The sequence below is a fragment of the Puma concolor genome, chromosome E3 (assembly GCF_028749965.1).
Source record: "Puma concolor isolate L17-30 chromosome E3, mPumCon1.1.hap2, whole genome shotgun sequence".
Classification (NCBI taxonomy): domain Eukaryota; kingdom Metazoa; phylum Chordata; class Mammalia; order Carnivora; family Felidae; genus Puma; species Puma concolor.
In genome coordinates, this window is record NC_141682.1 from 41,327,357 (window position 1) to 41,354,304 (window position 26,948).

The 26,948-nt window shown below is 57.3% G+C and overlaps 2 protein-coding genes across 10 annotated transcripts in view; one reads left to right on the forward strand and one right to left on the reverse strand.

Annotated features, from left to right (window-relative positions):
• Window positions 1-13,090, reverse strand: part of CRAMP1 (cramped chromatin regulator 1) — a 57,456-nt gene extending 44,366 nt beyond the window's left edge. Inside the window, exons 1-3 of one of the 2 annotated variants that reach the window (XM_086691641.1) lie at window positions 12,784-13,090; window positions 10,303-10,658; window positions 596-798 (exon numbers count right to left, since the gene is read on the reverse strand). In XM_086691641.1, the coding sequence (XP_086547767.1) occupies window positions 596-798; window positions 10,303-10,657 (558 nt within the window). In that variant the 5' untranslated portion in view covers window position 10,658; window positions 12,784-13,090. Of the gene's footprint in view, window positions 1-595; window positions 799-10,302; window positions 10,659-11,029; window positions 11,109-12,783 lie in introns of those variants that run through there. The other variant, XM_086691640.1, reaches the window with a different exon arrangement.
• Window positions 13,091-13,420: 330 nt separating this feature from the next.
• IFT140 (intraflagellar transport 140) overlaps window positions 13,421-26,948 on the forward strand; it is a 79,531-nt gene continuing 66,003 nt past the window's right edge. Inside the window, exons 1-9 of one of the 8 annotated variants that reach the window (XM_086691648.1) lie at window positions 13,422-14,802; window positions 15,469-15,535; window positions 17,230-17,436; window positions 17,552-17,663; window positions 18,661-18,838; window positions 20,408-20,629; window positions 24,705-24,826; window positions 24,942-25,084; window positions 26,637-26,812. In XM_086691648.1, the coding sequence (XP_086547774.1) occupies window positions 18,692-18,838; window positions 20,408-20,629; window positions 24,705-24,826; window positions 24,942-25,084; window positions 26,637-26,812 (810 nt within the window). In that variant the 5' untranslated portion in view covers window positions 13,422-14,802; window positions 15,469-15,535; window positions 17,230-17,436; window positions 17,552-17,663; window positions 18,661-18,691. The other 7 variants (XR_015245320.1, XM_086691645.1, XM_086691647.1 and 4 more) reach the window with 7 other exon arrangements.

Consider the following 26,948-nt stretch of genomic DNA (forward strand, 5'->3'; position numbering starts at 1 on the left):
AGTGAGAAAGGTTGGCAGGGAGCACAGTGGGGAGCACAGCAGGGAGCACGGCAGCCTCTCTTTGGACATTGGGATTGGGAATGGGGTGGGGGCTGGGGGGGCAGCTTCTATTTTTAGGACTTTCCACTCTGTCCCAGGTCAGCTGTGACATCTCTCAGGGTTGAGCTGCCTGCTCTGACTGATGTGCCAAGTGTCCCCTTGTCCCTCCCTGTCAGGGACCAACCAAGCCTCCCGAGTCAGCCCACTCAACTGCACAGGGAAGACACAGGGACAGGACAGTGCTCTTCAGGAGAGAATGTTCCTGAGACAATGGAGAGACTCTTGGAAGAGAAGGAAAGGAATCCAACAGAGACGCTTCCTAACAACCACCTCACTCTTAACCGGCTGTTAAAGTCACACGGTGAGGACAAAGGGCGAGGTCCATGGCGAGGCATGGGTCTCGGGGACCCACGCCTGCAGCCCTCCAGGGGCTCCCCACCGAGCTGCTGAGCTAAGAGATCTGGTAGCCACGTGGCTAGCGAGGCAAAGGCAAACAGGGAAACGCGGACAGAGGCGAGAGGCTGGCCGTGCCGCCTGTCCTGGCCCCAGAGCTCACCTCGTACAGCCCCTCGAAGAAGGTGTTCTTGTCCTCTGTGCTCCACGACTCCCACTGCCGCCGGGCCTTCTTGCCTTCTTCCTTCTCACCGCCTGATGACCCCAAGTTCCGGGAAGAGGAGCGGGAGCCCCCGGCAGGGGCGGCAGGGGCGGCAGGGGCGGCCCCAGACCCATTTCCGGACGACGATCCGCCACCGTCGGCTCCTTGGAGAGAAAGAACTATACAGTGATCTGTTCTGAAGGCTGCAGGGCTCGGGGACGCCCCGCGGCACCCGCGTCAAGGGTGGCGCCACGCGGGACGGCACCTGGGACCCACCACTTGCCCGGTGGGGCTGTTCACCGATGACCTCATGCTGACCTGACCTGACTCCTTCCAATCTTTTTACGGAGAGCGAAAGCAGAACGAGGTTTCCGTGGACCCAATAAGAGAGCACAACGTCCCCACCGGAGGCAGACCGCCCTTTGCCCCGTGACCTGAAAACACACGTCACATGTCACAGCGTCTCTCTTTCTCAGATATGTCTGGGGTGAAGTAATTCTGGTCTTTCCAAACGAACGCAGTGAAATTCAAACTCGAGAAAACATTTAAGCATGTGTGAAATACCACCTTCTCTTAGAAACAACCCATACTTCAGAATGCAAATCACTTGATGCCTTTAAAGGAACCTTTAAAAGATCTCAAAGGTCCTCTTTGTTGAACAACTTCCACCGACAAAATCTGACATTCCAGAGTGACCGGACAAGCCCGCAGGTGCTCTGCCAGCAACAGTGACGAGTCCCGGGAACGCACGCTGAACGGGAAGAGCACGGCGAAGTGTGACGGCTCGGCACTCCCGGGGGAATGCAGGCAATCCGCGAGGGGCAAGGGTCACCGATAGAACACGTTTACGACCTAGCCCATTCCTCCCACCTATCTGGCTCCTTCCTCAGAGAGAAGGGAAGCCCCCGCATACACCCACGATAGCCGGACTCTCCCCCAGGGACCTGCAGGATCATCGGTGGGGAGCAATGCAAACTCTCAACGGCTGGGGACGGGGGTAAAGTAAGACCATAAAGATAAAAGCACTTGGGAAAGCAAAAGCGAAACCAACGCTGAATATCGTGAAATGCTTTCCCGGTGAGATGATCGTAGGCTTGTCCAGGGAGGCCGCCTCCCCGCTCGCTCAGGCAGGGCCTCCCGGCGAGGCTATGCCCGCCTCACCCCCTCGACAGGCGTGCGCCTCCAGATCCGGGGCAAAGACGGGGCGTTCACAGCAAAGCACAGGACGTGCAAAACTTTAAGCCCACTGATCCATCTCCGCTGGCCAAGACTACCCTGGAGAAACACGAGGCGTGGAGCGGGGGTGGCCTGAGGGACGGGGGGAGGCAGGGTCACTGCGCACCAAGAGGTCTGCCGGACCGCGGCTCCGTGTCGCTGTGCCGAAATAAGGAGCATTTTCCCCACGAGTCAGCCCCCAGAAAGCAGAATGCGTTGTCACACATGCAGAAAGATCACGCGGCTACGCAGAATGGCTGGGATTCTCTCACGTGGAAAAGTGTGCAAAAGTTCAGGGACTTCAGAAGCCAACAAGACTGGGGCCCAGAAACCGCCGTTCGTCACTGCTGCCCTGTCCAAGTCACTGCCGCTACCACGAGAGACCCTATACACACGCTATTTAAAACTCAATAAAACACAAAACTCATATCCTCGGTCACACCAGCCACGTTTCTAGCGGTCAGTGTCCCCAAGTGGCTAGTGGCCCCTGTGCGAGACAGCACAGACTACTTCTACCGTGGCAGGAAGTGCCAGCGTGGTGTCCGGGAGCTTGATGCCCACGGTCCCAAGCACGCTGTCGGAGGGGAAGACACAGTCAGGGTTTCCCAGCGCGGCCCGTGTGCCTGCCACTCATTGCGCCGCCCACGCGCACAAGAGAACCGTCCCCCGGGCGTCCTCCCTCCTCCCAGGGGGCTGAGGGTGTGCGCCACGCACATCTGACTTCATCCATTCCTCACCAAACCAAACCCAAGATGTGACCTAGCGAACAAACCCAACACCCCCCAGGACGTCTCTGACAGGCGGCGACCTCCGAGCACACCTGCCGGGACACCTGGCTTCACACCACGCCCTGTAGAGCCGGAGGCGCTTCTCCCGCCAGGGCACCGACACCCTGAAACCCAGGCACTCGTGGCTGATTCTGGAGCCTGTAATTCCTGAGGTGTAGCGACCCGAGGAAGGGCTGGCCGATCGCCCCTGCGCCACCCACAACAAAGGATTTCAGAGTCCTTTTCAACCTGTGGCGAAACGCTCGCTTAGCTCTTTTTCCAAAACAAGAGCGACCCGCCCGGCAGGCCTATCGGTGCACCGGGCCGCCGGCTCCGCCAGCCCACACCTGGTGCTGGGCTGCGTGTGCTTGGAAGTCACATGCGCGTCTCTGCGGTCTACGACGCGGGCAGCCCGCCAGCTCTCGCGACAGGTCCCCGATCACGGTGCCGGGGACACTCCAGACCAGGGGAGCGAAGCCTGAAGGCCAACAGGACCGAAGCGCTTCCGAGCAGAAAGGAACCTCAGGGACAGAGCGCAGAGTAAAGCGAACGTCTGAACGTTCTTGTTCAACAAACAAAGCAAATCACGCCAAGTAACCATTTCTAATGTTTGCTGACCATCACTCGAGACCTCGACTGCTTCGTGAAAGTCAAGTAGAATCGCACAGCTTCATCGGGAGAGGACATGCTGTCTGGCCCATCCCCCAAATTCCAGCCGAGGACGGAGGGCGCCTCATCCCGGCTCATTCAAGCCCTCAGCCGCGGGCAGAAACAAGACGCAGGAGCAGAGACACTGTGGCAGACCGTGACGCTGGGCCCCCGGGAGACACCACCTCCAGTGCAGAAACATTCAGATGCCAAGAGCGACGCGTGAAGGGGGAGAGGGAAGCCAGCGAGGACAGAGGGGAGCTGCCGCAGGGGGAAGAGAAGACCGCCGTGAGCAAGACCGGGTTGGGTATGGGGGCTTTCTCAGGGCTGGGAGTGGATGCGCGCAGAGGACCAAGGCCCACGCCCCAAGCGAGGCCACAGAGAAAGCGAGAGCCTGAGAGACGAGAAGTCAGCGTCCAAGAAACCTGGAGGGAGGGGCGCCCGTGTGGCTTAGCCGGTTTGAGCCTCCGACTTCGGCTCAGGTCAGGATCTCACGGTTCGTGGGTTCAAGCCCCACGTCGGGCTCCGTGCTGATGATGTGGAGCCAGCTCGGGATTCGCTCTCTCTCCCTCTCTCATTGCCCTCTCCTACTCACGCTTTCCCTCTCAGAAATAAATAAAAACACTTAAAACTCAAACAAACAAACCTAGAAAAAAAACGTACAAGAGAAGGATCCCAACGGCGAGGTCGCAGAAGGCAAGAACAGGCTCTGACCTTTCTGTGCCCAGGCCTGGCACCGGGCCTCACAGCGGACGCTTGACGAGAGCTGGGGCACCACAGGAGAGCAGGTCAGAGGCCCCCCGCCAGGCCCCGAAGCCCAGTGCCTCCAGAACAGAGCCCACCCTCCCTCTCAACCTGCTTCTGTGCCCCAGTCCTCCAGCTGCCCAGGGGCCGCCCAGCTTCTCCCCGTTCCCAGGCCAGCCCTGTGCCACCCCTGAGTGAGACAACTTTAACGGCCTCCTCCCCCATCTCCAAATCATCAACCCTGGCCACGGCCTGCCCTCCAGAGCGTGCACCTGACAAATGCACACGTGCGGCCGGGGTCTGCCGGCTGTGGCGGCCCAATCCCCGCCGGGACGAGCTAGGCCGTCTGCCTCCTGCATGTACCCCCCACCCCCCCCCCCGACCACGTCTCTGCAGGAGTCCAGGGCACCATCGCTCACGCCCCTCACGTCACCGGAACGGGAGACGATGCCCGCCTTCCGAATGGGAACGCTGAGGCACAGGGACAGTGGCCTGGCAGGCACACCACGGTGCAGCTGCTTGGACCAGGAAAGGAGTGTGGATTTCTACGGCACCTTTACAGCACGTTCGAACGCTTTACTCCTTTCTGTCTTCACAGTGTGCGGTTATTATCCACATTTCAGAAACGGGGAGACCGAGACTCCAAAAGCATGAAAGCCCCGAGGCCTCTGGGCAGCTAGAACCAAGCCTCTTATTCCAAACCCCGGCATCCTCCCCTAGAGCCACACAACACCACGGTGGCTGACGCCTGCGTCACAGATGCTTCTGTATTTTTACTACATACCGAGCTGAAAAATCCACGGATTTCAGGACGGAGGAAACTTGACCTCAACATCCTTCCCTCAGCCTGCGACGCAAAAAGGAACGGGCAGGTTCAGTGACATGCCCAAGCTCACGCGGCAGTCAGCGGCAAGAGTTAGGACTGGGGAGCACATGTACCGCTGAAAACAAAACCGTGGGACGTGACCAGGTAAGACACAGAAGACGCACTAACTCGCTATCCTCGACGTTTCCTTCCGAGTCTGGGGAGCCTCCTTCCAAAGGTATGAACGCGGAGACTGGCAGAAGACCCACACCGCGAGGTGCTGCGTGACGTCCCTCGAGGGGGACTCAGGCGGGCCACCCCGCACTTCGTCCACCCTCAGCTAGAAAGACGTTCCAGTGTCCGCGGACGGAAGCGCGTCTCCAGGCACCGGAACACTTCCTCGTGGCCTGGGTCTGTGGTGAGAGGGGACAGGGATCTTTCAGAGGCCGAGCATGACACACGCCGGTCCGTTCACCTGGCCACCTCCGGTCACAACATGCCACGGTCGAGACAGGGGCTGCTTCTGTGCCCCTCGTAGCACACGCCCTCCACGTCCGACGCCACAGTGGCCAGGCTCGCTCTTAGAGCCCAGCCGTGACCGAGGGGACGCCCTTGCCACCAAGGCCGGAAGGACGACGGGGAACAAAGCCATTCCCGGGCAGGGCGTCGTGTCAGCAGACGTGGCGCACGCCGGTCTTCCGCAAGCTGCTCGCCTCCACCAGGACGCCTCCCTCCTGCTCGGCCTTTGCCGGGTCTCCACAGAGTGCAAGGGACACCGCAGCCGTGCCGTTGGAGCCCCTGAGTGGGGTCCCCGCCTCCGAGACTTCCTCTTCCACGAGCCGAAGGTGACCTGGACCCGCACGGTCCCGACGCGTGTCCCGGGCCCCGCCCGCAGCGTCTGCTGCGTCTCCAGCCTCCACACGACACCCAGCCTCGACCTCAACGCGCCCGGGGCTGGTCTCCCTCCAAGGCACACGAAACATACGCCTTCTTCAGCGAATGACGAGATTTTCTGCAGGTAACTCTCAAGACCCCAGGCAAATACGACACCCGAGAATCTCTTCGGCCTTTCTCACGTCAGTCTTCGGCGCTAACGCTGCGGTCACGTGAGGTAAGATGCTTGCGCACGCCACTGCCCACGACAAAGCTCGTTGTCGCGTTTCCTCTGTTCTCTTTACCACTTCGTGTAACCCAAAACGAGACACGGTGTACAGCGTAAAACGAAAATCCTACAGAATCCTCGGTGGGCCAAGGGCAACTCCACAAGCGGGTGCCATAGAAATGGTAGTTCTGATGTTAACAGCCAGCGAGGTGTTTGAAAATCAGCTCCACCTTCCAGCCAACACTCGGATGTTGCCTTATCTACTCGCCTATGCTCTCTGTCCGGCGCTTCAACGTGAAGCCAGTGCAGTCTGTATGACCCTGAATTCAGTCTTTCACGGAGAGCCCCTGGGCTACGGGTGTTTTCCTCTCTATCCCGCACAGCTTCCTCAGGGCCCAGATTTGAGGTGGCCAGGGACGCAGGTCTCCTGACCCGACGTGCGGTCGGGGGTCACAAAGCAGCACCGTGTGTCAGGGCTACCGTGTCTTCTACAATGTGCCGCACCACATGGGGCACGCGGGGGAACACCCCGCCTTCCTCCTCCTCTTCTCCCCAAGAGGTCTGAGAGCTCTTGGCAAAGCCTGGTATCCCTGCCCAGGCAGCCGCGGTGGGCTCCGTACAGTCATCACTGAAATTTTTTTTTTTTTTTAATTTATCTGTTTGAGAGACACAGAGAACCAGCAGGGGAGGAGTAGAGAGAGGGAGACAGAGGATCCGAAGCAGGCTCTGAGCTGTCAGCAGACAGCCTGAGGCGGGGCCAGAACTCACAAACGAGATCGCGACCTGAGTCAAAGTGGACACTTAAACTACCGAGCCACCCAGGCGCCCTGCCACCGCACCTGGTTTTATTAAACGTCACTTACCGACTGACACTGGCCACAAGAATCCCAGGCCTGGGGCCTGGCCCAAGAGCCCGGGAAGCAACAACACGAGCGACCGGAGCAGACGAGGAGCAAAGTGCCAGTGCCGACGGACAGAAAGGCCCCAGGGGGAGGGGCGCACTGACCACGCCCTGCGCAGGGCTCTCCCAGAGGCCCACACACACAGAGCTCCACCGACTTCACGGAACCTACCTTCCAGAATGCTCTCTTGAAACACAGAGGACCCACGTCCAGACTGCAAGCTGACCCCTTCATCCCTCAACATTACCTTAAGGTGGCTTTCACCACTATCTCAGCAGACCCATTCGGAAAGTAAAGAACCTAACGTTTGGGCCACTGAAGGGACCTCCGTTTGTCCCACAGCCGAACCGGCCCCACAGCAGCTCTGGGGGTAGAACCTGGGTCTCCCGACTGCCGGCTCACCTCTCTTTCCGGTATGGTATTCGTCTCCCAAAGGCTGACCCCATTGGGGTGGCAGAGCTCACATGATGTCTTCTAAAAACACCTAGAAGCTATGAGTAGCCCACGGTTTGTGCAAAACATACACAAGTTCTGCACAGGGATTTGCTGATTCCCTCAGAACGAGCACAGAGAAACCAGGTGACACAGCCCAACTGTGGAGCCCGCACTTTCATGACCAGCTTGCCCGCAGGTGGGTGGAAGGAAGGGTCTTGGGCAGGGAGCAGGGGAGAGGGAGGGCAGCAGTGGAAAGCGAGAGTCTACTCTGCACCCACCTCAACTGGCCCGACAGGGCGGGTAGCAGCTCACGGGTGTTCCTGGGACCTCTCTCTCCCCCTCCCCACAGGTGACAACTGCCCGTGTCCACCTGCCCAGCCTCTCTAGCTCCCTAACCTCAAAACTATCCACGTTTCCTATAACAGAGGCGTTGGGAGATTCTTAACGACTTACACCAGGGCTTAGCGGTGATATTTACTGCACCGAGGCAGACGCTGGCGTTATCCCCGTTCACAAAGAAACCAAGCCTCCGAGAGAGAGACAGGGTCACCCACATCTCGAACTGGCCAAAGGCGGAAGGGCCTCGAGAGCTCTGTGTCCTCGACCTGGTTCTTACAGATATGTGAATTCTGGGTTTCGGGCTCAAACACATCCTTGGTTTGCGGCTTACCTTCCGCTTAGGTAGAGCACGTCATTCAAACAACAAACTTCAGTTTCTGTGCTCATTTGACACTGAAGTAACAGATACGAGATGCCCGGCACCTAGGCGCTAAATCCTGACCTTTAGAATTCAAAAAGAATTTCACGCAGGATCGTGCTAGAAAGTCACTGTTTGTTGAAGTTGACAAAACACAGTCCTCTTGGAGAGCAAGAAAACAGCACTGCGGACAGCAATCCAGGGGGACTTCCTTCCCTCCACAAGACCGTCCCCCCCACACTCACCGCAAGCTTCGCACGCCTGTCTGCAAGCTATCGGCCAAAGAACCGCCAACAACCAGACGAATGGAAATCTCATTTTTTGAAAAAACTAAAAAACGCTAGGACTGTTCCCCCTGGATCTGCGCTCCACACCCCAGGTGGAGATTTCCACAATCTGTAAGACAGATGCCCCTCTAAGAAGTGTCTGCAAAGGTTACGGGGCACACAGTCAGAACCTGACCTTTGCTGGCTGCTAATGGAGATGATAAGCAAGCAGAGGTTCCCGAGACACGTGGCGGGGCACCGTGAAGTGTGGAGCCAACATCAGACCCCACCAGGAAACTCCAGGCTCAACCTTCCCTGTGAAGCAAAGCAGACATGCTTCCTACTCCTCTCCTAAAAGCCACCATTACGGTTTGACTTTACTCTCACTCCGGGAAATATCAGCTTGCTAAAATAAGAAAGTACGTAGCTCCCAAGAAGCACATATCCTGACAAGCTTCCATTTTCTTAACGAAAAGTCGATCGCCACTCAGAGCCACACTCTGGGACAAGAACCGATGTGATGTGAGGCTCCTCCAGGGGCCCTTCTCCATCGGAGCCACACTCTTCTGGGCAAACGAAAGCAAACTTCCCCTCATCACCTGACGGCTGTGAGTCTAACCACACACCGAAGCCAGAGCGCCGCGGCACCTGACGCACAGCTGGCCATTTACAGGTGACCAAGGGCTTTCACTCGGCCCGTCGCACGTGAGCAGCCACCGCTGTGCCTGGTTTCTCAGGGGAGTGGGCGCCTCTCTCTGGCAGATTCAAGAAGCCAAACAAGCAGATGAAAGGTCAGAGGGCCAAGTTGGCAAGGCCCTGAGCTCCACCAGGGCTTCTGAAGCCACAAACCATTGACGGCATCCCAGGGGCTGAGCTGACTTACACACCTGTAACCAGGAGCGGAAAAGCTATTTGCTTTACACAACAAATAAAGCAAATTAACGTTTTCCTAATTAACTGACAACTCTCACACCAACGTAAATGTATGTGACCCAAGGTTTAATTTCTGAAACGTGCCAAATTACCGCACACTTACAACTTTACTTAAACCCAATCTACCAAAAACAAAAATTTGGTAAGGCCAGGATGATTTCAGAGGCCGGCCTCCTCAGATGAGGACAAGGCAGAACTCCGCTGAATCGTACACATTTGGCACACGTCTCCAAAGTGGGTTCTTTCTCCGTTGGTTTCTGAAATCTTTCCTTCTGAAGATGATCAGGGCCGTCTAACAAACTGCACTTACCTTTTCCCAAGGAACTAAACATAAGGCTTTTTTTCCTGAAAAACTCATTGGAACTTTGTTCCATTTGCTACCTGTAAAAGTGCTGCAGACTCGGCCTCGAAGGAAAAGGACGTTAAGAGCAGCTCTCTTACAGAGAAAAGCGGTACACGACGGAGAATGAACACAGCAGCAGCAGCACCACGGCGTGGCTCTCCTCCCGGTTCTGGAAGGGACCCTAGCGAAGCTGCAGTCCTGTCCATCGGGCCAGAACGCGGGGCCAACACCGCAGACGGTAGGTACGTCCCAGGCCGCAGATGTTCTCACTACCTCCTGCCCCAGGGGACAGCCTTTGGTGGCGCCCGGTGGAAAGTCTAAGGGCTGCACCCCCGTGTCCTCAGCACTTTTGAGCCTAGACTACAGGAGACAGGGAGCGATGGGCCCAAGTCAGACTCTGTGATCCGTCACTTTTGGCTTATCATATGAGTTTCAAAAGCCCACTCCTTTGTTGTACGTCCACCAGCTCGTGTCCAGGAAAGAGACACGGTAGGTATTTCGCCTTTCCTCTCCCAACTATTGTCTGTGGTTTAAAGAGCCCACCGTGTAGGTCACCGAGGCTGCTCTACCAGGAAAACCCCCCCAGACTCAGGAACCCATTGTACTTGCCCAGAACACATACTCACTGCCTCTTCCCGGAGTTTCAGCACGGAGAGCAACAGCCTCTTGGGAGGAGAAAGGGGGCACGTCCCCTGCCCAGTGCCACCTGAAGTGAGCGGCAGCGCGCACGGGGACGCGGGCGGGGGTCCCTCTGAGCCACCCCCCCCCCCGGGGTCCGGGGCACACCCTGGAGGAGCGGGGGGTCTCGTACCTTTTCCTCGCGGCCCCGAGCCGCCGGCGCCGCCGCTCCCCCCGGCGCACGACGAGTCCTTCCTGAGCCTCTTGCTCTGCGGCCTGACGCTGGACCGGAGGAAGTGGTGCTGGTCCTGCGGGCAGGCGGGCGGCGGGGACGGGGCCTGCGGGCCGCCCGCGGGCGCAGGGGGGCCGTCGCCGCCGTCCCGGGGGGTCCTGGCGTCCCTCTTTGTGCCGCCGCCGCTCTCCTCGGCCGCGTCCCCGCCGCCGGGCCCCTCGCCCTCCAGCGAGTCCTCCTCGGCCGACCGCTTGCCCAGCCGCTTGAGCCCGTCCTCCCCGCCGCCGCCGCCGCCGTCTCCCAACTTCACTGTCATCCTGGCGGGGCAGGGGAGGGGACCCCGGTGAGGCGCGCGCCCGGCAGCCTGCCCGAGAAGTTTAGCGCACCGATGCCCTCTCAACATGGCCGCCGTTGTTTGTTCCCGATCCCCTCCCGGCCGCCCGCCGCCGCCGCCGCCGCCGCCGCCGCCCGGCCCGGCCCGGCCCCCGGCCCCCGACGCCGACCCCGGCGAACCGCGGCCGGCAGGCGCGGAGGCGGCGGGGCTGGCGGTCCGGGGGGCCGCGGCCGGACCGCCCTGCCCGCGCGGCGCCCCGGCCGGCGGGGTCGTGGGGTGGGGGTGGGGAGGGCCGGGGACGGCGGGCCCCGGAGGAGGTCCCGGGGTCCCGGGGCCGAGCCCCGAGCCACCTACCCCGTGGGGCCGCGACTCATGGCCTGCGCGGCGGGCGGCTCGCGCGCCGGCGTCTCCCAGAGCCGCCCCAGCCTCGGCGCCCGCGCCCCCGACCCCACCCCTCCCCGCCCCCAAAACGCGCGGGGCTCCGGGCCCGCGCACCTGCCCCACACGCCGCTCCCCAAAGTTGGCCCCGGAGCGGGGGCGAGGGGCCCGGATCCACCCCGCCAGGGGAGAGGCGCGGGCTCGCCTGCGTGCACAGGGGACTCCATGGTGGCCCGCGGCTGCCGGTCCGCCTGCTTATTTTAAAACACACGTAAAGAATAATAAGCTCGGGGTTTCTGGGAATCTTGCTTCCTAGGGTGGGAGGTGTGTGCTGCTGCCGAGATTTACGAATTAAAAATGCTTCTACAACAAAGGAGCCTGGGGCATGGAACAGGTTGGAGCCACCAGTGAACGTGACATCCGCAGACACGTCCAGATCCAAATGCAAGAATGGGCAGAAGACGGGGTCGTGTAAAAATTCTCGACAACCGTTGATAAAACCCTTGCATTAACTTTGTTACCCGCGGCAGTGTGAAATGTCAACCACAGAACTGAGGACCCTAAAAATGTGCGCAAGCCCGAGAAGAAGATCCGCTCAAAAACTGAGTCAGGATCAGGTAGCATCACATTATAAGCCCCAAAAGGGTCAGTAATGTGTACCTGTGATAAAGCAAGAAAGATGAAAATTAAATTCCTCAACAGGTGATGATACTATGTCCAAACTGTTTGACATCCTCAACAAAGCTGCTGAGAATGGAAACGCTTCGTTCAAAAGGGAAAAGACAGCAAGGCATCCAGGCTATGGGTGAAATACAGGAATAGGGGCAATGGTCTCTCACTGAAACATTTAGAAAAGAGTAAAAATCATAGCAAAAAATCATAGTAACACCTCCCACTGCTCCGATGTATTGTCACAAAATGATCTGTGCCAGTTTTCATCTGCTGGAATTGGTCTTACAAATTATTCGAATTTAAGGAATGACAGTTAAAAAAACAAACACAAAAAAAACTCTGCCAAAGAATAAAACCATACAGGGCAAACACCCAAACTTTTTAGAGGACTTCACTGCACAGCACTTAAGGCGACCTATTTCTCAACCTATCGTTCGTACCTAAGAAACCTGGGAATACCCCAAAGGGCCTTTCTCTGGGTTATTATGCGGAGAAACCCACTCCCAGGGACCTTTTATCCCCAAAACTACCCACAGTCAAGCCAGGCAGGACCCACGCAGGGCATACACCGGCCACAACACAACAGACTTGCCTGTGTGCCTGGCTGAATACAGGGAAGACCTGAACGCACAAGGACACGGCTTCTCAGAACCAAAAGGATATTGACACATTTCAGAGTTTTCCCCTACAGGAAAAGGAAACCACGGGGATGGAATCCTTTGACCGAAAACCTCCAACGCTACTTCCTGACCGTTCGCAGCGGTGGAATCACCTCAAGCGAAAAATCTCGACTCGACACCGTTTTGTCAGGCTTCGGGAAGGAAAAAGCAAAAGCCTCCCTCCCGGGCCGACTTCTGGCTGCACACAAAGAGCGCTGTCACCGCGCCACTCCTCGGTCCGGACTCCGCCGGGCCACCCCGACGGAGTACCGCGTGCGTAAGCACCGACGCGAGGGCACAGGCCGCTTCTCCCGCAGCCCCGCTCCACCTGGGGCCCGGGCCTCGCCATGACAGGCGGTCGGGGCGGCCCACCCCTCCCGAACCCCGGCCCCCGGTCACCTTCTTCATCAACGCCTCGCAGCGGCCTGGCTTCGCGGGCTCCCCGGGGGCCTCCCGGGCGCCCGCAGAACCGGCCGGGCCGGGCAGCCCCGGCCCCCGAGAGCCCGCTGCACAGAAGCCGCGACGTCGATGTGGTCCTCCCGCCTCGGAAGCAGTTGCCCGGGGGCCCTCGCCCCGGCACGTCCCCTCCGCGGCAGGCAAGCGGCTGACGAGGCTGCGGGCGCGGGTGCTGCCGCCTCTCAGCTCCCGGAGGCCCGGCCCGCCGCGCTCAGCAGCAGTTCCGGCTACGGTAGCCGGCGGAGACGGCGGGCACTGCGCGCGGGGCGGGGCGGGGCGGACGGCGCGCGGGGCGGGGCAGGGCGGGGCGACGCGCGCGGGGACGAGCACGCCCGAGTTTCCAGCGGGCGCGCCCCCCTAGGGGCGCTGCCATTGGCCAGCAGCGGGCGCGCGCGCTTGCACGTACGGACGCTGGGAGGGGGCGCGGGGCGGGCCTGCGACGCTGGTAGTGTTGTGACGCCGGCCTCGCGGCCGTGCGGGCCAATGCGTCTCTCCGGATTGGCGGATAGACAGCCAATGGGGCCAGCGCCCTGGCTGTGATTGGCCGGAGCCGTGTTGACGGATGCGTGAGAAGTAAACGCCGCCTCAGCTCAGAGTCTTGAATCCGGCGCGAACCGGGTTTTTGACGACAAAGTATACAAATGCAACTGAGTGAGATAAATACGCCCTTTATTAGATCGAGTGTGTGCTTTTGAAGTTTCTTAGTGCGGTGGATGGCGCTGGGCACGTGGGTCATATTTCTTCGTCATGGCGATAAAGGAGTGTGTTCTAAATTCTCGCGTTTATTACGGAAGAGAGGATAAGTGGGGTGGTGTTCGAGGGTACAAACCTGGAAGGAGCAGCGTATGAGTCATAGAGCTCTAATGCACAATAAGACGGATGCAGACGATAATATTGTACTTAGTTACGTCATATGACCGACGTCGCTACAGCCGCCACATAACATGAATGCACCAAAGTAACACGCAGTACACCTTAAACCTACAGTGTCTCATGTCAGGGTTTTTTTTTTTTTTTCCCCAATAAATGTTTTTGTTTCTGAAAATGAGGTCTTTAAAAACGTCATATTCCTTGTACCTATGTGATCCAGCACCTATCCTGTCGGATCCAGTAGTATCTGCATTTTCCTTTTATTTTTTTCACTTAATGTGGACTTCTTTGCTGTAGCAACATTTTTTTCCCTTTAACGACATGACTTTGCTGTGTTGTTCAAAGTTAATTTCCAAGTTTAAGCACGCCTGACCGAAAAGGCCAGGGCGCACGTTCTAGTGCCTTTGGGAATGCAATCTGCCGCCACGAGTCACATTGGTTTCTAATGGGATGAAGCCATAGGTACCCTTGGCTACCATTTTCTCGCCAAAGGAGTCCATACGGCCCCCAAAGCGTTGCATGCACATCAAGTATTACGTCGAATCAATCGGCTTTGCTCAGAAATCCTCTTGAACCACACCCTCCTCCTTGAGATGAGACAAAGTAGAGCCCAGCAAACGGTGTGCGGTCCCAAAGACGGAAGAAGATGAACCGAAGAGAATCTTAAGGAAGATGGCGTTCCGTTTCTCCTCCACACTGTCAGCTGACCAACCCGTTTATTAAGGTGTAACTGCAGGAGCCGGTCCCAACAGGCTTTGCATCCTCATCACACCTATAAAAATGTCACCCGCTTCCCTTCTCTGCGCAGCACAGGCAAATGCTGGCCTCCTAGCTCCCCTTTCTAAGCTGGCGTTGTTGGTTGTGAACTGCGACGGGGACAAAATGCCCCGCAGGACCGCGGAGCTGGCCGCCGGCGGGGACCCGCCAGGGACTCTTGCCCTTGGCGCCTCACGAACACTCTCGACCGTATTCGGCTCTTTCCGGCCTCTCGAGGCGCTTCGGGTGGCCTCGGCTTCCGCCGCTCTCACGTTCGGCAGTTTCCGCGTTCCGCGCGCAGCCGTTGTCCGGGCAACGCGCTGCGGCTCCGCGGAGGTGAGTGGGGTCGAAGGGCGAGGGCTGCGAGCCGCCGGGTAGGGGCTCTGTGGCGGTCTGGGGCGGGGGAGCGGGGCGATGACGAGCCGGGCCAGACCCCGGTCCCGCGGACCCCCGGGCCATTTTCCTCCGGAAACCGGGCCTCGGCCGAGCGGGTCGGGTCGGGGTCGGCGGGAGCTGGGCGCGGCGTCCGAGGTCAGCACGCGATGATGGCCACAGCGGGCGCAGTCCGGGCTCCACCGAGGGCCGCGGGGCGGGACGAGGCCCCGGCCGGGCCCGGGAGGGGAGGCGGGCGGCGCCGGCAGGGCTCCCGGGACCCCCGCGGGACGGGGTGGGGGTTAGAAAACCGCCCCTATGCGCGGCCGGTCGGCCTTCGCGTGCAAGGCCTGCGGCTGTGACCCTGAACCGTCTGCGGTGAGGGGGCGCCGGCTGGGTGGCCGCGAGTGCCCGCGCCCCTGTATTCTGCCGCCGCCCCCCAGAGCCTCCCCCCGACCCCCCTCGCTGCTCAGTCAGCCTGCGCACCCCGAACCCCCAGCTGAGCCGGGCGCCCCGAGGCGGTGGTCCGCGGCAGGGACTGGCGTCGGACAGGAGCAAATCGCTTAGAACTAACGGAATTTGCTTCTTTTCCTCAAAGTTTGTACATTTGCCACTTTGTTGTTGTTCTAGAGGCCCTGAGTTTAAGGAAAGGAAGTGCTCTTGTTTGCGAACTGATGCCACTGATCGGTGTCGTTAGGTAAGGATAATATTGTTAGTCACCTCTTCTTGTGTTTACCCTGGTAGCTTTTGTTTATGATCATGCAGATAATACCTCTTCGTGGTGGAAAAACGTTGAAACGCAGGTACAAGGAATGGTGAGCAATCCATCACACTGGGTAAAAACGGACTCACCCACCTTGGCCGCTGTTTGCAATAAACCAGCAAGAGCATCTTCCCTTGCTAATCAACATCTTCATCGTATTCGCCTGGAAGGGGGTGCTGTTCTCAGGGCTGGGGGTGCAGCCAGGGACTCCCACCTGCAGCAGGTAGAGAAGTCAGTCAAGCACACATTTGCAATAAAGTCTGAAGGACTTTGCAATGAAGGACCGGCCTGTGTGGGGACGCTGGAGAGAAGCCTAGAACAACCTGGTAGTGAAGTCAGAGAGGGATGGGGCTTCTGAATATCCAAAGGTGGAGTGTGGGGGAGGGAGTCTCCCAGGAAGTCCCAGGCAGGAAAAAGTAGTTTAAAGACCTCAGAGTGGGCCGCCTGGCTGGCTTAAGCTGACTTGGGCTCAGGTCATGATCTCACGGTTCCTGGGTTCGAGCCCCGCATCGGGCTCTGTGCTGACAGCTCAGAGCCTGGGGCCTGCTTGGGATTCTGTGTCTCCCTCTCTGTCTGCCCCTACCCCGCTCATGCTGTCTCTCTCTCTCTCTGGGTCAAAAATAAATAAAACGTTAAAAAAATAAAACCTGTGAGCACCCATGCTTATTCCACAGCGATGTTTGAGACAAAAAATACAGGGGAAACCAGGTTTTACCTCAAGTGCTGTGGTAACTCTTCCTTCAGTCTAACAAAATTAACGCGACTTATTTTTCAGAGCAATATTTTCACCAAGTAAACTTGTTAAACACGAGTACAAATTTGTCATAGCCCCAAATTTCCACCCTTGGTTGGCTGCGACACATGAAAACCCAAAAGCTTTCCTTTGCTTGAACGCAAACGTTTCCTTTCGTTTAAACGCCCCGATTTTTATGCGGTTTTTTTCCGTTGTACTGACTTCATTTGAAAGTGCATAAGGACAGTCGGAGCCCCGTCCAGAGTGGATGTCCCCTTTGTGATGGGGGGGGAGAGGTCTCTGGATCCTGCCCCTTCCCCTGACTCCGGCCCCCCACGCCTCCCGCCCGTGCCTCCCTGCTCCACCAGCAGCCCCCAGCATGCGTTCCTTACTCCGTGGCAGTGAGAACACCACCTCAGAAAGTGTGCCTGTGTTTCGGACTCAGTCTATACTCAGAAGAAAAAGGGGAACGTTTGATACGTGACTGTTCATTTGTACTTCGTGCATTTAGCTTCTTCCTGAAATGGGTTTCCTTCTCTAAATCCAAGCTGAGACTTCGAGGCTTCCTCTGATAGAATTATTGTTGCTGCTAAAGCAAATGGCATAGTCCATTCTCCACTCCGATGGTAGAACGTCGCATTTTTTTTTAACACCATTTTTTTTCTTGTGGCTAAATATACATAATATAAAATCTACCATTGTAATTATTTGCGTGCATACAACCGGTGACATTAAGCACATTGACGTGTGGTGTAACCATCCCCACCAACCCTCTTCAGTATTCTTCATCTTCCCAAACAGAAATCCTCTCTCCATTAAACACTAGCTCCCCATCCCCCAGCGCTACAGGCCCTGGTACCCACCCTTTCGCTGTGTCTCTTTGTGACTATGCTAGGTCCCTCCCAGAGGTAGAAACACACTGCATTCGATCTTCTGTGATTGGCTTATTTCGCTGAGCGGAACGTAACGTCTCCTACGTTCATCGATATTGTGACATGTCAGAATCTCAAGGCTGGTTCATTCTGTGTCCTGTATGTGCACCATATTGTGTTTCTCCATTCATCTGTCAAGAAACAGTGGTTGTTCCGTCTTTCTGACTACTGTGAATAGTGCTGCTGTGAACGTGCGTGTACAAAGATGTACCCGACCCCCTGCTTTCAGTCTTCCGGGTGTACACCCAGAGGTGGAGCTGCTGAACTCTGTGTTTGAGTTTTCAGGAACCACCATACCGTCTTCCGCAGCGTCTGCACCAGTTTGCACCCCCACCGGCAGTGCACGAGGGTTCTGATTTCCCCACATCTTTGCCAAGAGTTATTTTCTATCTTTCTGGTAACAGCCATTTTTTAAAAAATATAATTTATTGCTGCGTTAGCTAACGTACAGTGTATACGGGGTGCTCTTGGTTTTGGGGGTAGATTCCCGTGATTCATCGCTTACGTACAACACTCAGCGCTCATCCCAACAAGTGCCCTCCTCGCCGCCTATGACCCATGTTCCCCTTCCCCCCGCTCCCCCATCAACACTCATTGCCAAGCAGTACGTCGTCTATGTAAACCGCATCTTCTTTATCTGATAACGGCCATTCTAACGGGCATGACGTTGAATACTTTTAAATGATAGCACACGAACCTGCAAATATTGTCTTATCTGCCAGTTAGCTGCCCCAGACTGACTCGAGGGTGTGAGAAGTGGGCAGCGGGACTGGCCAGTCACGCACCGTCCCACCCTCCTGCGCGGGGCGGTACGCAAATCTTTTCCGGGAAAGAAAGACGTTAAGTCCGGAGAACGAATCAAGTTCACCGTCCCTGCTGTTGCCATGGCTTCGTTTTCTCGATTGTCTAACAGAGGAACCCTCTTGCCTTCTACTACCTGAGAGTCTGATGTTGAAGACAGCTGTGGTCTTCAGGCTTTATAGCAAATCGAATGCTAGGTTTTTCTATATATTTCTGTGAAGCAGTTTCACTTCTATTTGGCTGGAGATTTTTGCTCAAAGGGCAGCTATGGAAATACAAATTGTCCTCCTTATGATTGGAATAAGGATGTCGTCCAGCCTGCCGGGCTTTACTTTATTGTTTTGATGGCAGTGTTTTATTCTTTCCGTCGTGCCTGGATCATTCCGGGTCCAATTTCTTGCTTCTTATTGTACGCTTTCCCCCTGTTAGAGCTCTCTTCCACATAAAGTTGCCTGCATGGTCTTAAGGGGCCTTTGTCAGTTGCATCATGTTCCGATGTTGGCTTCATGATGCTTGTCCTTCCCGGTTCCTCGGATGGTCGCTGTCTTTGTTTTGTTCAAAACCAACAGGACTTGGCCATCTTTCCCACGCAGGTTTGAGCCCTGACTTGGTCTGAGTGTCATCATGGCCCTCTATTTTGACCACCGAGTGGAAGCCCCGGACTCTGTTGGGTCTCCTTCCCACATCCACTGGCACCCTGTCCATCCGTTCCTGGCAGTTGCCTCCGTCAGCACGACCTCAGGAGGCAGCGTGGATGTATACCTGGAACAAGTGAGTAGTAAGAAGCCACAGTGCTGACTCCCAGAGCTCTGGCTCTTGTCTCCTCTTCGTTCTCACGTATATGTGTGCACACGGGTGTGGGGAGTGTGTGGAATGTGGGGGATGTGTGTGTGTGTGTGTGTGTGTGTGTGTGTGTGTGTGTGTGTGTATCAGGTTTTCCTGGGGTTCAAACTCCCAATATTATAAAAGCCCTTCAGTGTGGACAGTTCTCTCAGCCCCGGCACTTAGGTTGGGGACATGGTTAGGAGTGTCTAGCAGATTCCACAGTCAGCCTGTGGCCTCTGACCAGAATCAACCCCTCCGTGCATCTGTGCGTCCCGGTCCAGTCTCCTGTTGGCCACGTTGGCCATCGGAACCTCTGCGGGTGTCCTGTGGCCGCCATAACGAATCCCCGTGAGCTGAGTGGCTTAAAACAAATCTGTCCTCTCACAGTCCGGAGGCCACAGTCTGAAATGAGGGCTCCTCAGGGCCACGCTGTCCCCGAAGACTCTGGGAGAGGACCGTGCCAGCCCTCATCCTGGCTTCCGGCGGCCGCCTCTGCTTGTGCCCACATCGCTCCACTGCCATCATGTGTGTCTGTGTCTCTTTCCCCTTCTTGTAAGGACACCAGCCATTGGCTTCGGGCTCATTCTAATGACCTTTTCTTAACCTGATCATGTGCAGAGGCTCTGTTTCCAAATAAGGTCGTGGCACAGGTACCGGGTCAGGACTTCAGCACATCTCTTTCCAGGATGGCTCTTTGAGAGCTTTGTAGAAGCCCCCCCACCCCCTGCTCCCCACCGCTCTCCGTGCACGACACCCCTCACGTGTCACAAAGACAATCACATTTCCCTTCCCGCTGCAACCCTCTGCAGTCCCACCGCACCTTCACTGGAGCGGCGAAGGTCATCAGTGATGTCTGCGTGCTTCTGGGTCCTATCTGAGGGCCCCGCTCCTGGAAAACAGCCTGGAGGTGAGAGGGGCCGCAAATAACTTTGGCATTGCAGACCCTGGAAAGGCTCCTGGGGTTACCCAAGAGCCTGCACTCAGGGGTGCCTGGGTGGCTCAGTCGGTTGAGCGTCCAACTTCAGCTCAGGTCATGATCTCGCCGTCCATGAGTTCAAGCCCCGTGTCAGGGTTGGTGACACTCCCCCGCTTGCACTCTGTCTCTGTGTCTCTCAAAGTAATAAATAAACATTAAAAAACTTAAAAAAAAAAAAAAAAGAGCCCGCACTTATAGAACCTTGGGGTCAACGCACTTGACCTCCGGGCCTAGTGCTTCTTTTTCTAAATAAAGTTTTATTGGAACCCATTGAAATGCTAGCTAGCAACCAAGCCGTTGTGAGTATGAGGTATGAGATCATACGCCTTGATAACCTGGTCAGCGTGGCCAGTTGAGTCTTAATTCTATGCCTTCACAGCCAAGGGTAAGATTGGTGTTTCTATGAAAATTAAGTAGAACATTTCCTTAATAAACAGCTCTTTATATCCTCTAGCTGATACCGATTTCATTGATCAGCCAGAAGTTCCAGAGTAGCTGTCTCCCTTCACCACGTGGAATTTACCTCTTGTCCGTTGTAGGGTGAGCATGCGCCCGATACGCATATCGAGAGGTCGTTCCGGGTCACTTCCTTGTGCTGGCATCCGACGCGAATGATCCTGGCTGTTGGCTGGGAGACCGGAGAAGTGACAGTGTTTAATAAGCAGGACAAGGAGCAGCATGCGGTCCCCCCGACCCACACCAGCGACATCACTGTCCTCAAGTGGAGCCCCAACGGGAACTGCCTCGTGTCGGGGGACAGGGTAAGCAGACGTGGTTGTCACTGATTTCGGATCGCTGCATCCCCGTCAGTGCTGTTAGAGTGCAAGTGGGGAAGCGTGTTAAAGGTCAGAATTTGAGACATAGTGGTTGCTGAATTCACTTGACCTTGTTGGATGTCATGGCAGAATCTGTTTTATACTGAAAGTAAGGTTTGAAAATTTCGTCCTACCGTTATACTCTGGCAGAGGTGTGTCTGTAATTTTTTAAGTGAACTTTTCTAGGAAACTATGTTCATCAAGGTGAGGTGACTGTTACAGGTACTGTCACTTTTATGCTCCCCCCACCCCCTACCCCCGAATCAGCAGGTTCCCTGAGCACAGTCCTTCGTTGCCTGGGAGGCCCTGGTCCTAATTGTCTAGCTCAGGGCTTCCTCGTGGAGCTCACTTTGCCCCCGGGGGACAGTTGGCAGAATGTTTCTGCTGTCAGAGTGGCTGGAGGGGGCCGTCTCCTGGCATCTAGTGGGTGAAGACCCGAGGAACTTCCCACAACACAGAGTTATCAGCCGAAAGTGCTAAGTAAGTGTTCCCAGGCTGAGAGTCAGCATTTATACCTAATTCGATTCACAGACAGGTGGCAGAAACTTTACACTGCGGTCATTCATTTCCCTTGGGCAAGGTAATACGTTTACGTGTGTCAAAGTCCACAGACTATGAAAAGGTCTCTACCATGACAGGACTCTCCAACCCCATGCACTCCGCTCCCCTCCACCCCGCCCTCCAGCGCCCACAGCTTCCCGAAGCTTCTCCCGTTTCTTCCGATTCACAGCAGCACATACCGAGGCATTCTGTCCCGTTGCCACTTCTGAAAAATTTCAAGCTATTAAAGGAGTTGAAAGACTAGCCCGAGGAGCACCATGTACCCTTCACGTAAATTCTCTGGTTGTTACATTTTGACACGTCTGCTTTCTCTATCTTTTCCCCTGAATACTTGAGAATTTGTCGCAGAGATCACACTTCACCCCAGGTCCTCTGGCGTTGATGTCTTGAGGACAAGGACTTGTACACAGCTGCCATGTGTGTGGCACTCGCGCTGAGGAAGGCGAGCGCTGAGGCGGCGCCCTCTCGGGCTGTCCCGTCCTGTCCCGTCCACGGCGGGTGTTGTCCTAACCCAGAATGTGGCCAAGGACCGCGCGCTGCGTTTGGCTGTCCCTTCTCTTTGGTTTCCCTGAATCACGAACGGTTCCCTGGTCTCATCTTTCCTTTCTTCTCTTGTTTTTGGTCTTTGGTGATATCACCAAACGGAGGAGTCCTGACAGGTTATTTTGTAGACTGTCCCTCAGTATAGACTTGTTGTGCTTGGCGGGGGGTGGCAGTTAGGTGACAGGTAGCAACGTGGGGAGCCTTGCAGGTTCCCGGAGCCAGTGCCAGCAGGGGTGGGGAACAGGGTTCCCCAACACCGAACACTAAGTAGTCCTTGTGCACGGGGTGCCCAGAATTCAACTCCGTTCTGACACCGTGCACCTAGAGACAGCGCCAGGTCCCACGGGTCACGGCCTCCGTCCCGCCCCCCCACCCCCACCCGTGCTCCCGCCACAGGCCACAGAGTGGAGGGTCCTCCTCGGGCTCTTGCAGCCGGTTAGAGCGGCTCCCAGAGGCCAGGGAACCACGTACTCGCGCTTAGCGGTGTGTGGAAGGATGCGATAAAGGACACGAGGCAGCAGCCAGATGAAGAGACGCACAGGGCACGTCCGGGGAGGGCGCAGAGCTCCCGAGTCCTCGAGTCCTCGCCGGGTGCCCCTCCCCCCACCCCTCCCTGCCCGGAGGCCTGCGGTCGCAGTCCTGGGCGGTTATGGAGGCCTCGCTGGAGCCCTCTGACCCGTGGCGGGTCCTCCCGGCAGCCACCCCGCCCCTGGGCAGAGACCCAAAGTCACCTTCGTTAACGTGAGCGGAGACACCTCTGTGGCCCTTCTCACGGGAGATTCCGTGAACCGGTGGTGAGGGAACGTTTGGTCCTCTGAATGAGCGAGGACATATTTGTTATCAGTCAGGGTGTCGTGGGTCCTAATGTGTCACGGGTCACGTGAAGTGATGGTATGTCCCGACACGTGTCAACACACTGACTGCACTTTCGTCTTGTACGACATTAGACTCTTGCTCGTGCGTGGGGCTGATTTCTTGTCTTCCGAGGTGACCTGTGTCTAGAGTGTATAAAACTGTGATGAATGTTGTCACCACAAGGGAGACCGGGCAGCTCAGGTGTTGCCTCCGGTCTGGCACCTGGTTACCCAGAAACCCGACGGGGCTTTGCTGAGAGACTTTGTGTGTAAGTTGCCTTTTAAGGCCGACACTACAGCTGATCCTGGAACCACCTGGGAGTTAGGGGCATCAAGCCTCTCCCAGTCAGAGATCTGAGTATAACTTTGACTCCTCAGAAGCTTACCTGCTAACAGCCTCTGTTGACCCAAAGCCTGGCCAGTAACATAACAGTTGAATAACAACGTTTTACGCGCCGGGTGTATCATATACTGCGTGCTTACCGTAAAGTAGGCTGGAATAAAGAAAACTGCAAAAAACTCACACGGCAGAGAAGATACGTTTACGGCACCATACCCTGAAAGTCCACCTATAAAGGACCCACGTCGAGACCCGAGTTGTTCGAGGGCCATCTGTATCTGGAAAGCACTTTCCCGTTTACGATGATATAGTGCTCTCGGGCCTGCGGGACGATCGGGGGCACGCTGAGAGAACAAAGGATGGGAAGAAGGGTGTGTGGCAGCCTCCTCGAGCGGGAGATGTGCCCTGACAGCTGCGTGGGCCTCCTTGCTGACGGATTCTATGGAAGTGGTGCCGTTTGGCAAAGCTCAGCATGCCTCCGCAGCCACGGAGGCCTCCTGGCCCGGGCCCGATGGCACCGTCTCCCCACCCGACCTCTCGCGCTCGTGAGCGCCCTAAGCTTGAGAGCTCGATGACTTAAAAATTGCACACGTAGTACGCCTGTCCCCAGGTGGTGGTTTCCTGGGAAAACGGCTGATCCCAGGACTGGGGCCGGGCCCTGAGCCCAGAGGATCTGGAGAGCCAGCAAGTAAGGGAAGTGCTCGCAGATCCCGCGGTCCGGGCTGGGTCGGAGGGACGCAGGAGCTAACGAAAGACCTCCCGGTGGCCGAAGCTGGAGCTCGAAAGTGAACCAAGTGGTGCTGGATTGTAACCCAAAGCGGAAAGTCACCGTCTGTGACATAAACAGGGGTATGAACCCGTGATGTAGTAATTAGTGAGTGGTGGAGAAGAGACAAATCTCTCGTCCTGAAGAACCCAAGCGATTATGTAGATGGTCCACACTCAAGCGGGTGACTTCGTTCCAAATAGTACGGGACGGAGAGGGGGGAGAAGCAAAGACTTCACCGTGGACAGGGTCACCCAAGGGACCTCACCGGGCGGAGAGTGTCAGCAGTGGCACAGATGAGGCTCGTCAGTGGCACCGATCACCCGTGTACATGACGTGACGAGAAGGGTGCGCGGTCTCCGTGGCCTTCTCCCCGAACCTACAACCCAGCCCAGTCGCGAGAAGAGCGTCAGACGGGTCCCGACGGAGGGACGCCCCACATCATCCCTGACCGGTTCTGCAAGCTGGGGGGGTTCAGAGACACTGTCCCGGCCCAGAGGAGCCCAAAGGGACGTGACGCCCAAATGTCCTGTGGCTCCTGGTGGGGGGGGACCCAGGGAGAAAGTAAGTGTGAATAAAGCACGACTCTAGTCAATACAGTACGTCAGTGTCGGCTTGTTAAATCTGGGAAACGCACTATGCTAAGTAAGGTCTGCTCACGGGAGAAGTGAGGGTTGGAGAACAGGACTTCTCTGAATGATCTCTGCCGCTTTTGGTAAATCTGAGTCTATTCAAAAATTGAGTTTTGAAAGCTGGCTGTGTGGCAGGTGTTATCTGGGGGAGTGAGGGTGGCAGAGGGCACACGGGAGGCTCCTGTTCCTCCCACGTTCACGGCGCACACATAACAGTTTTGTGACTTGTCGTAAAAGGAATCGGCCTTTATTCTCTCGCACCGCGTAACACTCCCACCGGTCACCGTAAGATTGTGTCTCCTTCACACGGTGTTGGGTTTTCCAGCTTGGCGTCCTGCTCTTGTGGAGGTTGGACCAGAGGGGTCGGGTACAAGGGCCTCCTCTGCTGAAGCACGACTACGGAAAACACCTAACCCACTGCATCTTCCGGCTCCCCCCTCCTGGCGAGTGAGTAAGAGCGCGGGGCTGGTGCGGGGCGGGCTGCGGGCACATCTGCAGTGACCACGCCTTCCTGTAAGGAACCTCTGGGAATCTGACTTCCTGTCGTGTCCGCCTTCCAAAGGGACCTCATTCAGCTGGCGAAGGCGGCTGTGAGTGGCGATGAGCGAGCCCTGGACATGTTTAACTGGAGGAAAAGCAGCTTTGGGAGTCTCCTGAAAATGGGCTCTCAAGAGGGACTGTCGTTCTTTGTCAGCCTGATGGATGGTGAGAATCTTAGGTGGGGATTCTAGGACATTGAAGCATTTAGGGGCGTCTGGTAGGGACTGTGAACAAAGAGGTGATGTCTCTGCATAAAAAAGCAGTAGCCTGTGTGTGTGCCAGCCTCAGAGTGCGCGTCAGCGACTCTCGGCCATCACTGACCCAGCGTTCGGAGAAGGGCCTCACCTGGTCCTGATGGAGGCGGATGGGCTCGGCTTGTGTTTGGAGGGCCCTCAGGACGAGGCCCCGTTGGTACCTCCCCCCGCCCCAGCCGCTCCCGTGTGTAGCTCCGGGCAGGGGGACGGTGCTGCCCTTTTGTTGTCCAGTCTGTGTGGCCCGGAAGCGCCCTGACCTGAGCTCTGGGGAGGGAGTGTGACAGGGCAGGACGGGCGGGGGCACCATCTCTCTGGGTCCTGACTCCTCAGTGTGAGCAGGGACACAGGCACCCGCGGCAGCAGATAAGCGCGGTATGGGGTGCGGGCAAAGAAGAAGGGTTACAGTCATGGGAGACACGAGTGTGCATGCCGCAGGAGTGAGAGCGGGGAAGGGGGGCTCACGACGGCTTCCACAGGGCGGGCCGCCGCGCAGCTCAGCCTTGACGGGAAGAAGAGAGCAGAAGGCAGCTGCCAGGGCTGGGCTTTGCCCTTGTTAAGGTAGAGATACCGCTTGTTTCTGGAGGTAAAAAGAGACGGCTGATGCAGGGGACTTGGAGGAGGTCCAGAGGGCCAGGCGTGGGTACAGAGCCGTGGGCGGTGCCGGGAGGAAGAGGCCAGCGCCAAGGCCCCCTTAGCAGGGAGTCGAGGAGACGATGTGGGAAGAAGGCCCAGTGGGCAGGGGTGCGCGGTGGGGACAAGCCTGGCTCTGGAAGGGTCAGGCCTGCCCCTCCCACAGGAGCTGTGGGCCTCGGGAGGGTCACCCTGTGCAGTCAGACCCCTGCCTGCGAGCTCGCGGGACACGTCAGCTGAGTGAACACGTGTGGGTGTCACCAAGCCTGCCACAGATGCTCGCTGAGGCGGTGCCGGCACGGTGACGTCGTGCTGACCGCGGGCCTCGGCACAACCTTGAAGTTGTAAGGTTGAACGGGAAGTCACGTTATCCTTGGAAGCAGATGAGAGCGGACGGGGAGGGTGAGGAGGCTCCTGAGGGCAGCAGACAGGGCTGCTTGGCGGGCACTCACCGGAGGCTCCCCACCGACTCAGAAGGCTGAGGAGGGGCCGGCAGGCCCGGCAGAGCAGGGGAGGGAGGGCCTCTGGGTCGGGAGAACGTGTGCGGCTGCAGGAGGGCCGTGGCTCCAGGTCTCGGCGTCTGGGTGAGGGATGTGCACCTAATGTCAGCACATCAGGGGGAACAGAGAGTTTCGAGGCCGCCCGGCAGGTGGGCAGGGCTGAGAAGTGAAGCTTATTTCAGAGATGGCCGGGGAGTCTATGTGCAGACGGTTTTTTGATGTTTGGTTTGTAAAGTTTTATAATGGACGTGTTTATGCTTTGCAGTCGCACCTAAGTAGCTACAGGGACGGCCGGCGAGTGCCCCCCACCTGGACTGACCCCTTTGCCCTTAGGGACGGTGCACTATGTGGACGAGAAAGGCAAGACCACCGAGGCAGCGTCCACGGACAGCTCGGTGCAGGCGCTCTTCTACCTGGAGAGGAGGGAGGCCCTGGTGGTGGTCACGCGGAGCCTGCTGCTGTCCCTGTTCGTGGTGAGGCCCGAGGGCGAAGCTGAGGAAGTGATGAAGGTAGGCGGGCAGCAGGGCGGCCGGGCCGGGCTTCACCCGACCTGAGCACCGCCGTCCAGGACCGTCACGAAGGTGACTCCGTTCCCAGGAGCTTTGCGGGAATCCGCCGACGGGCGGGGGCGGGAGAGGGCGGCCA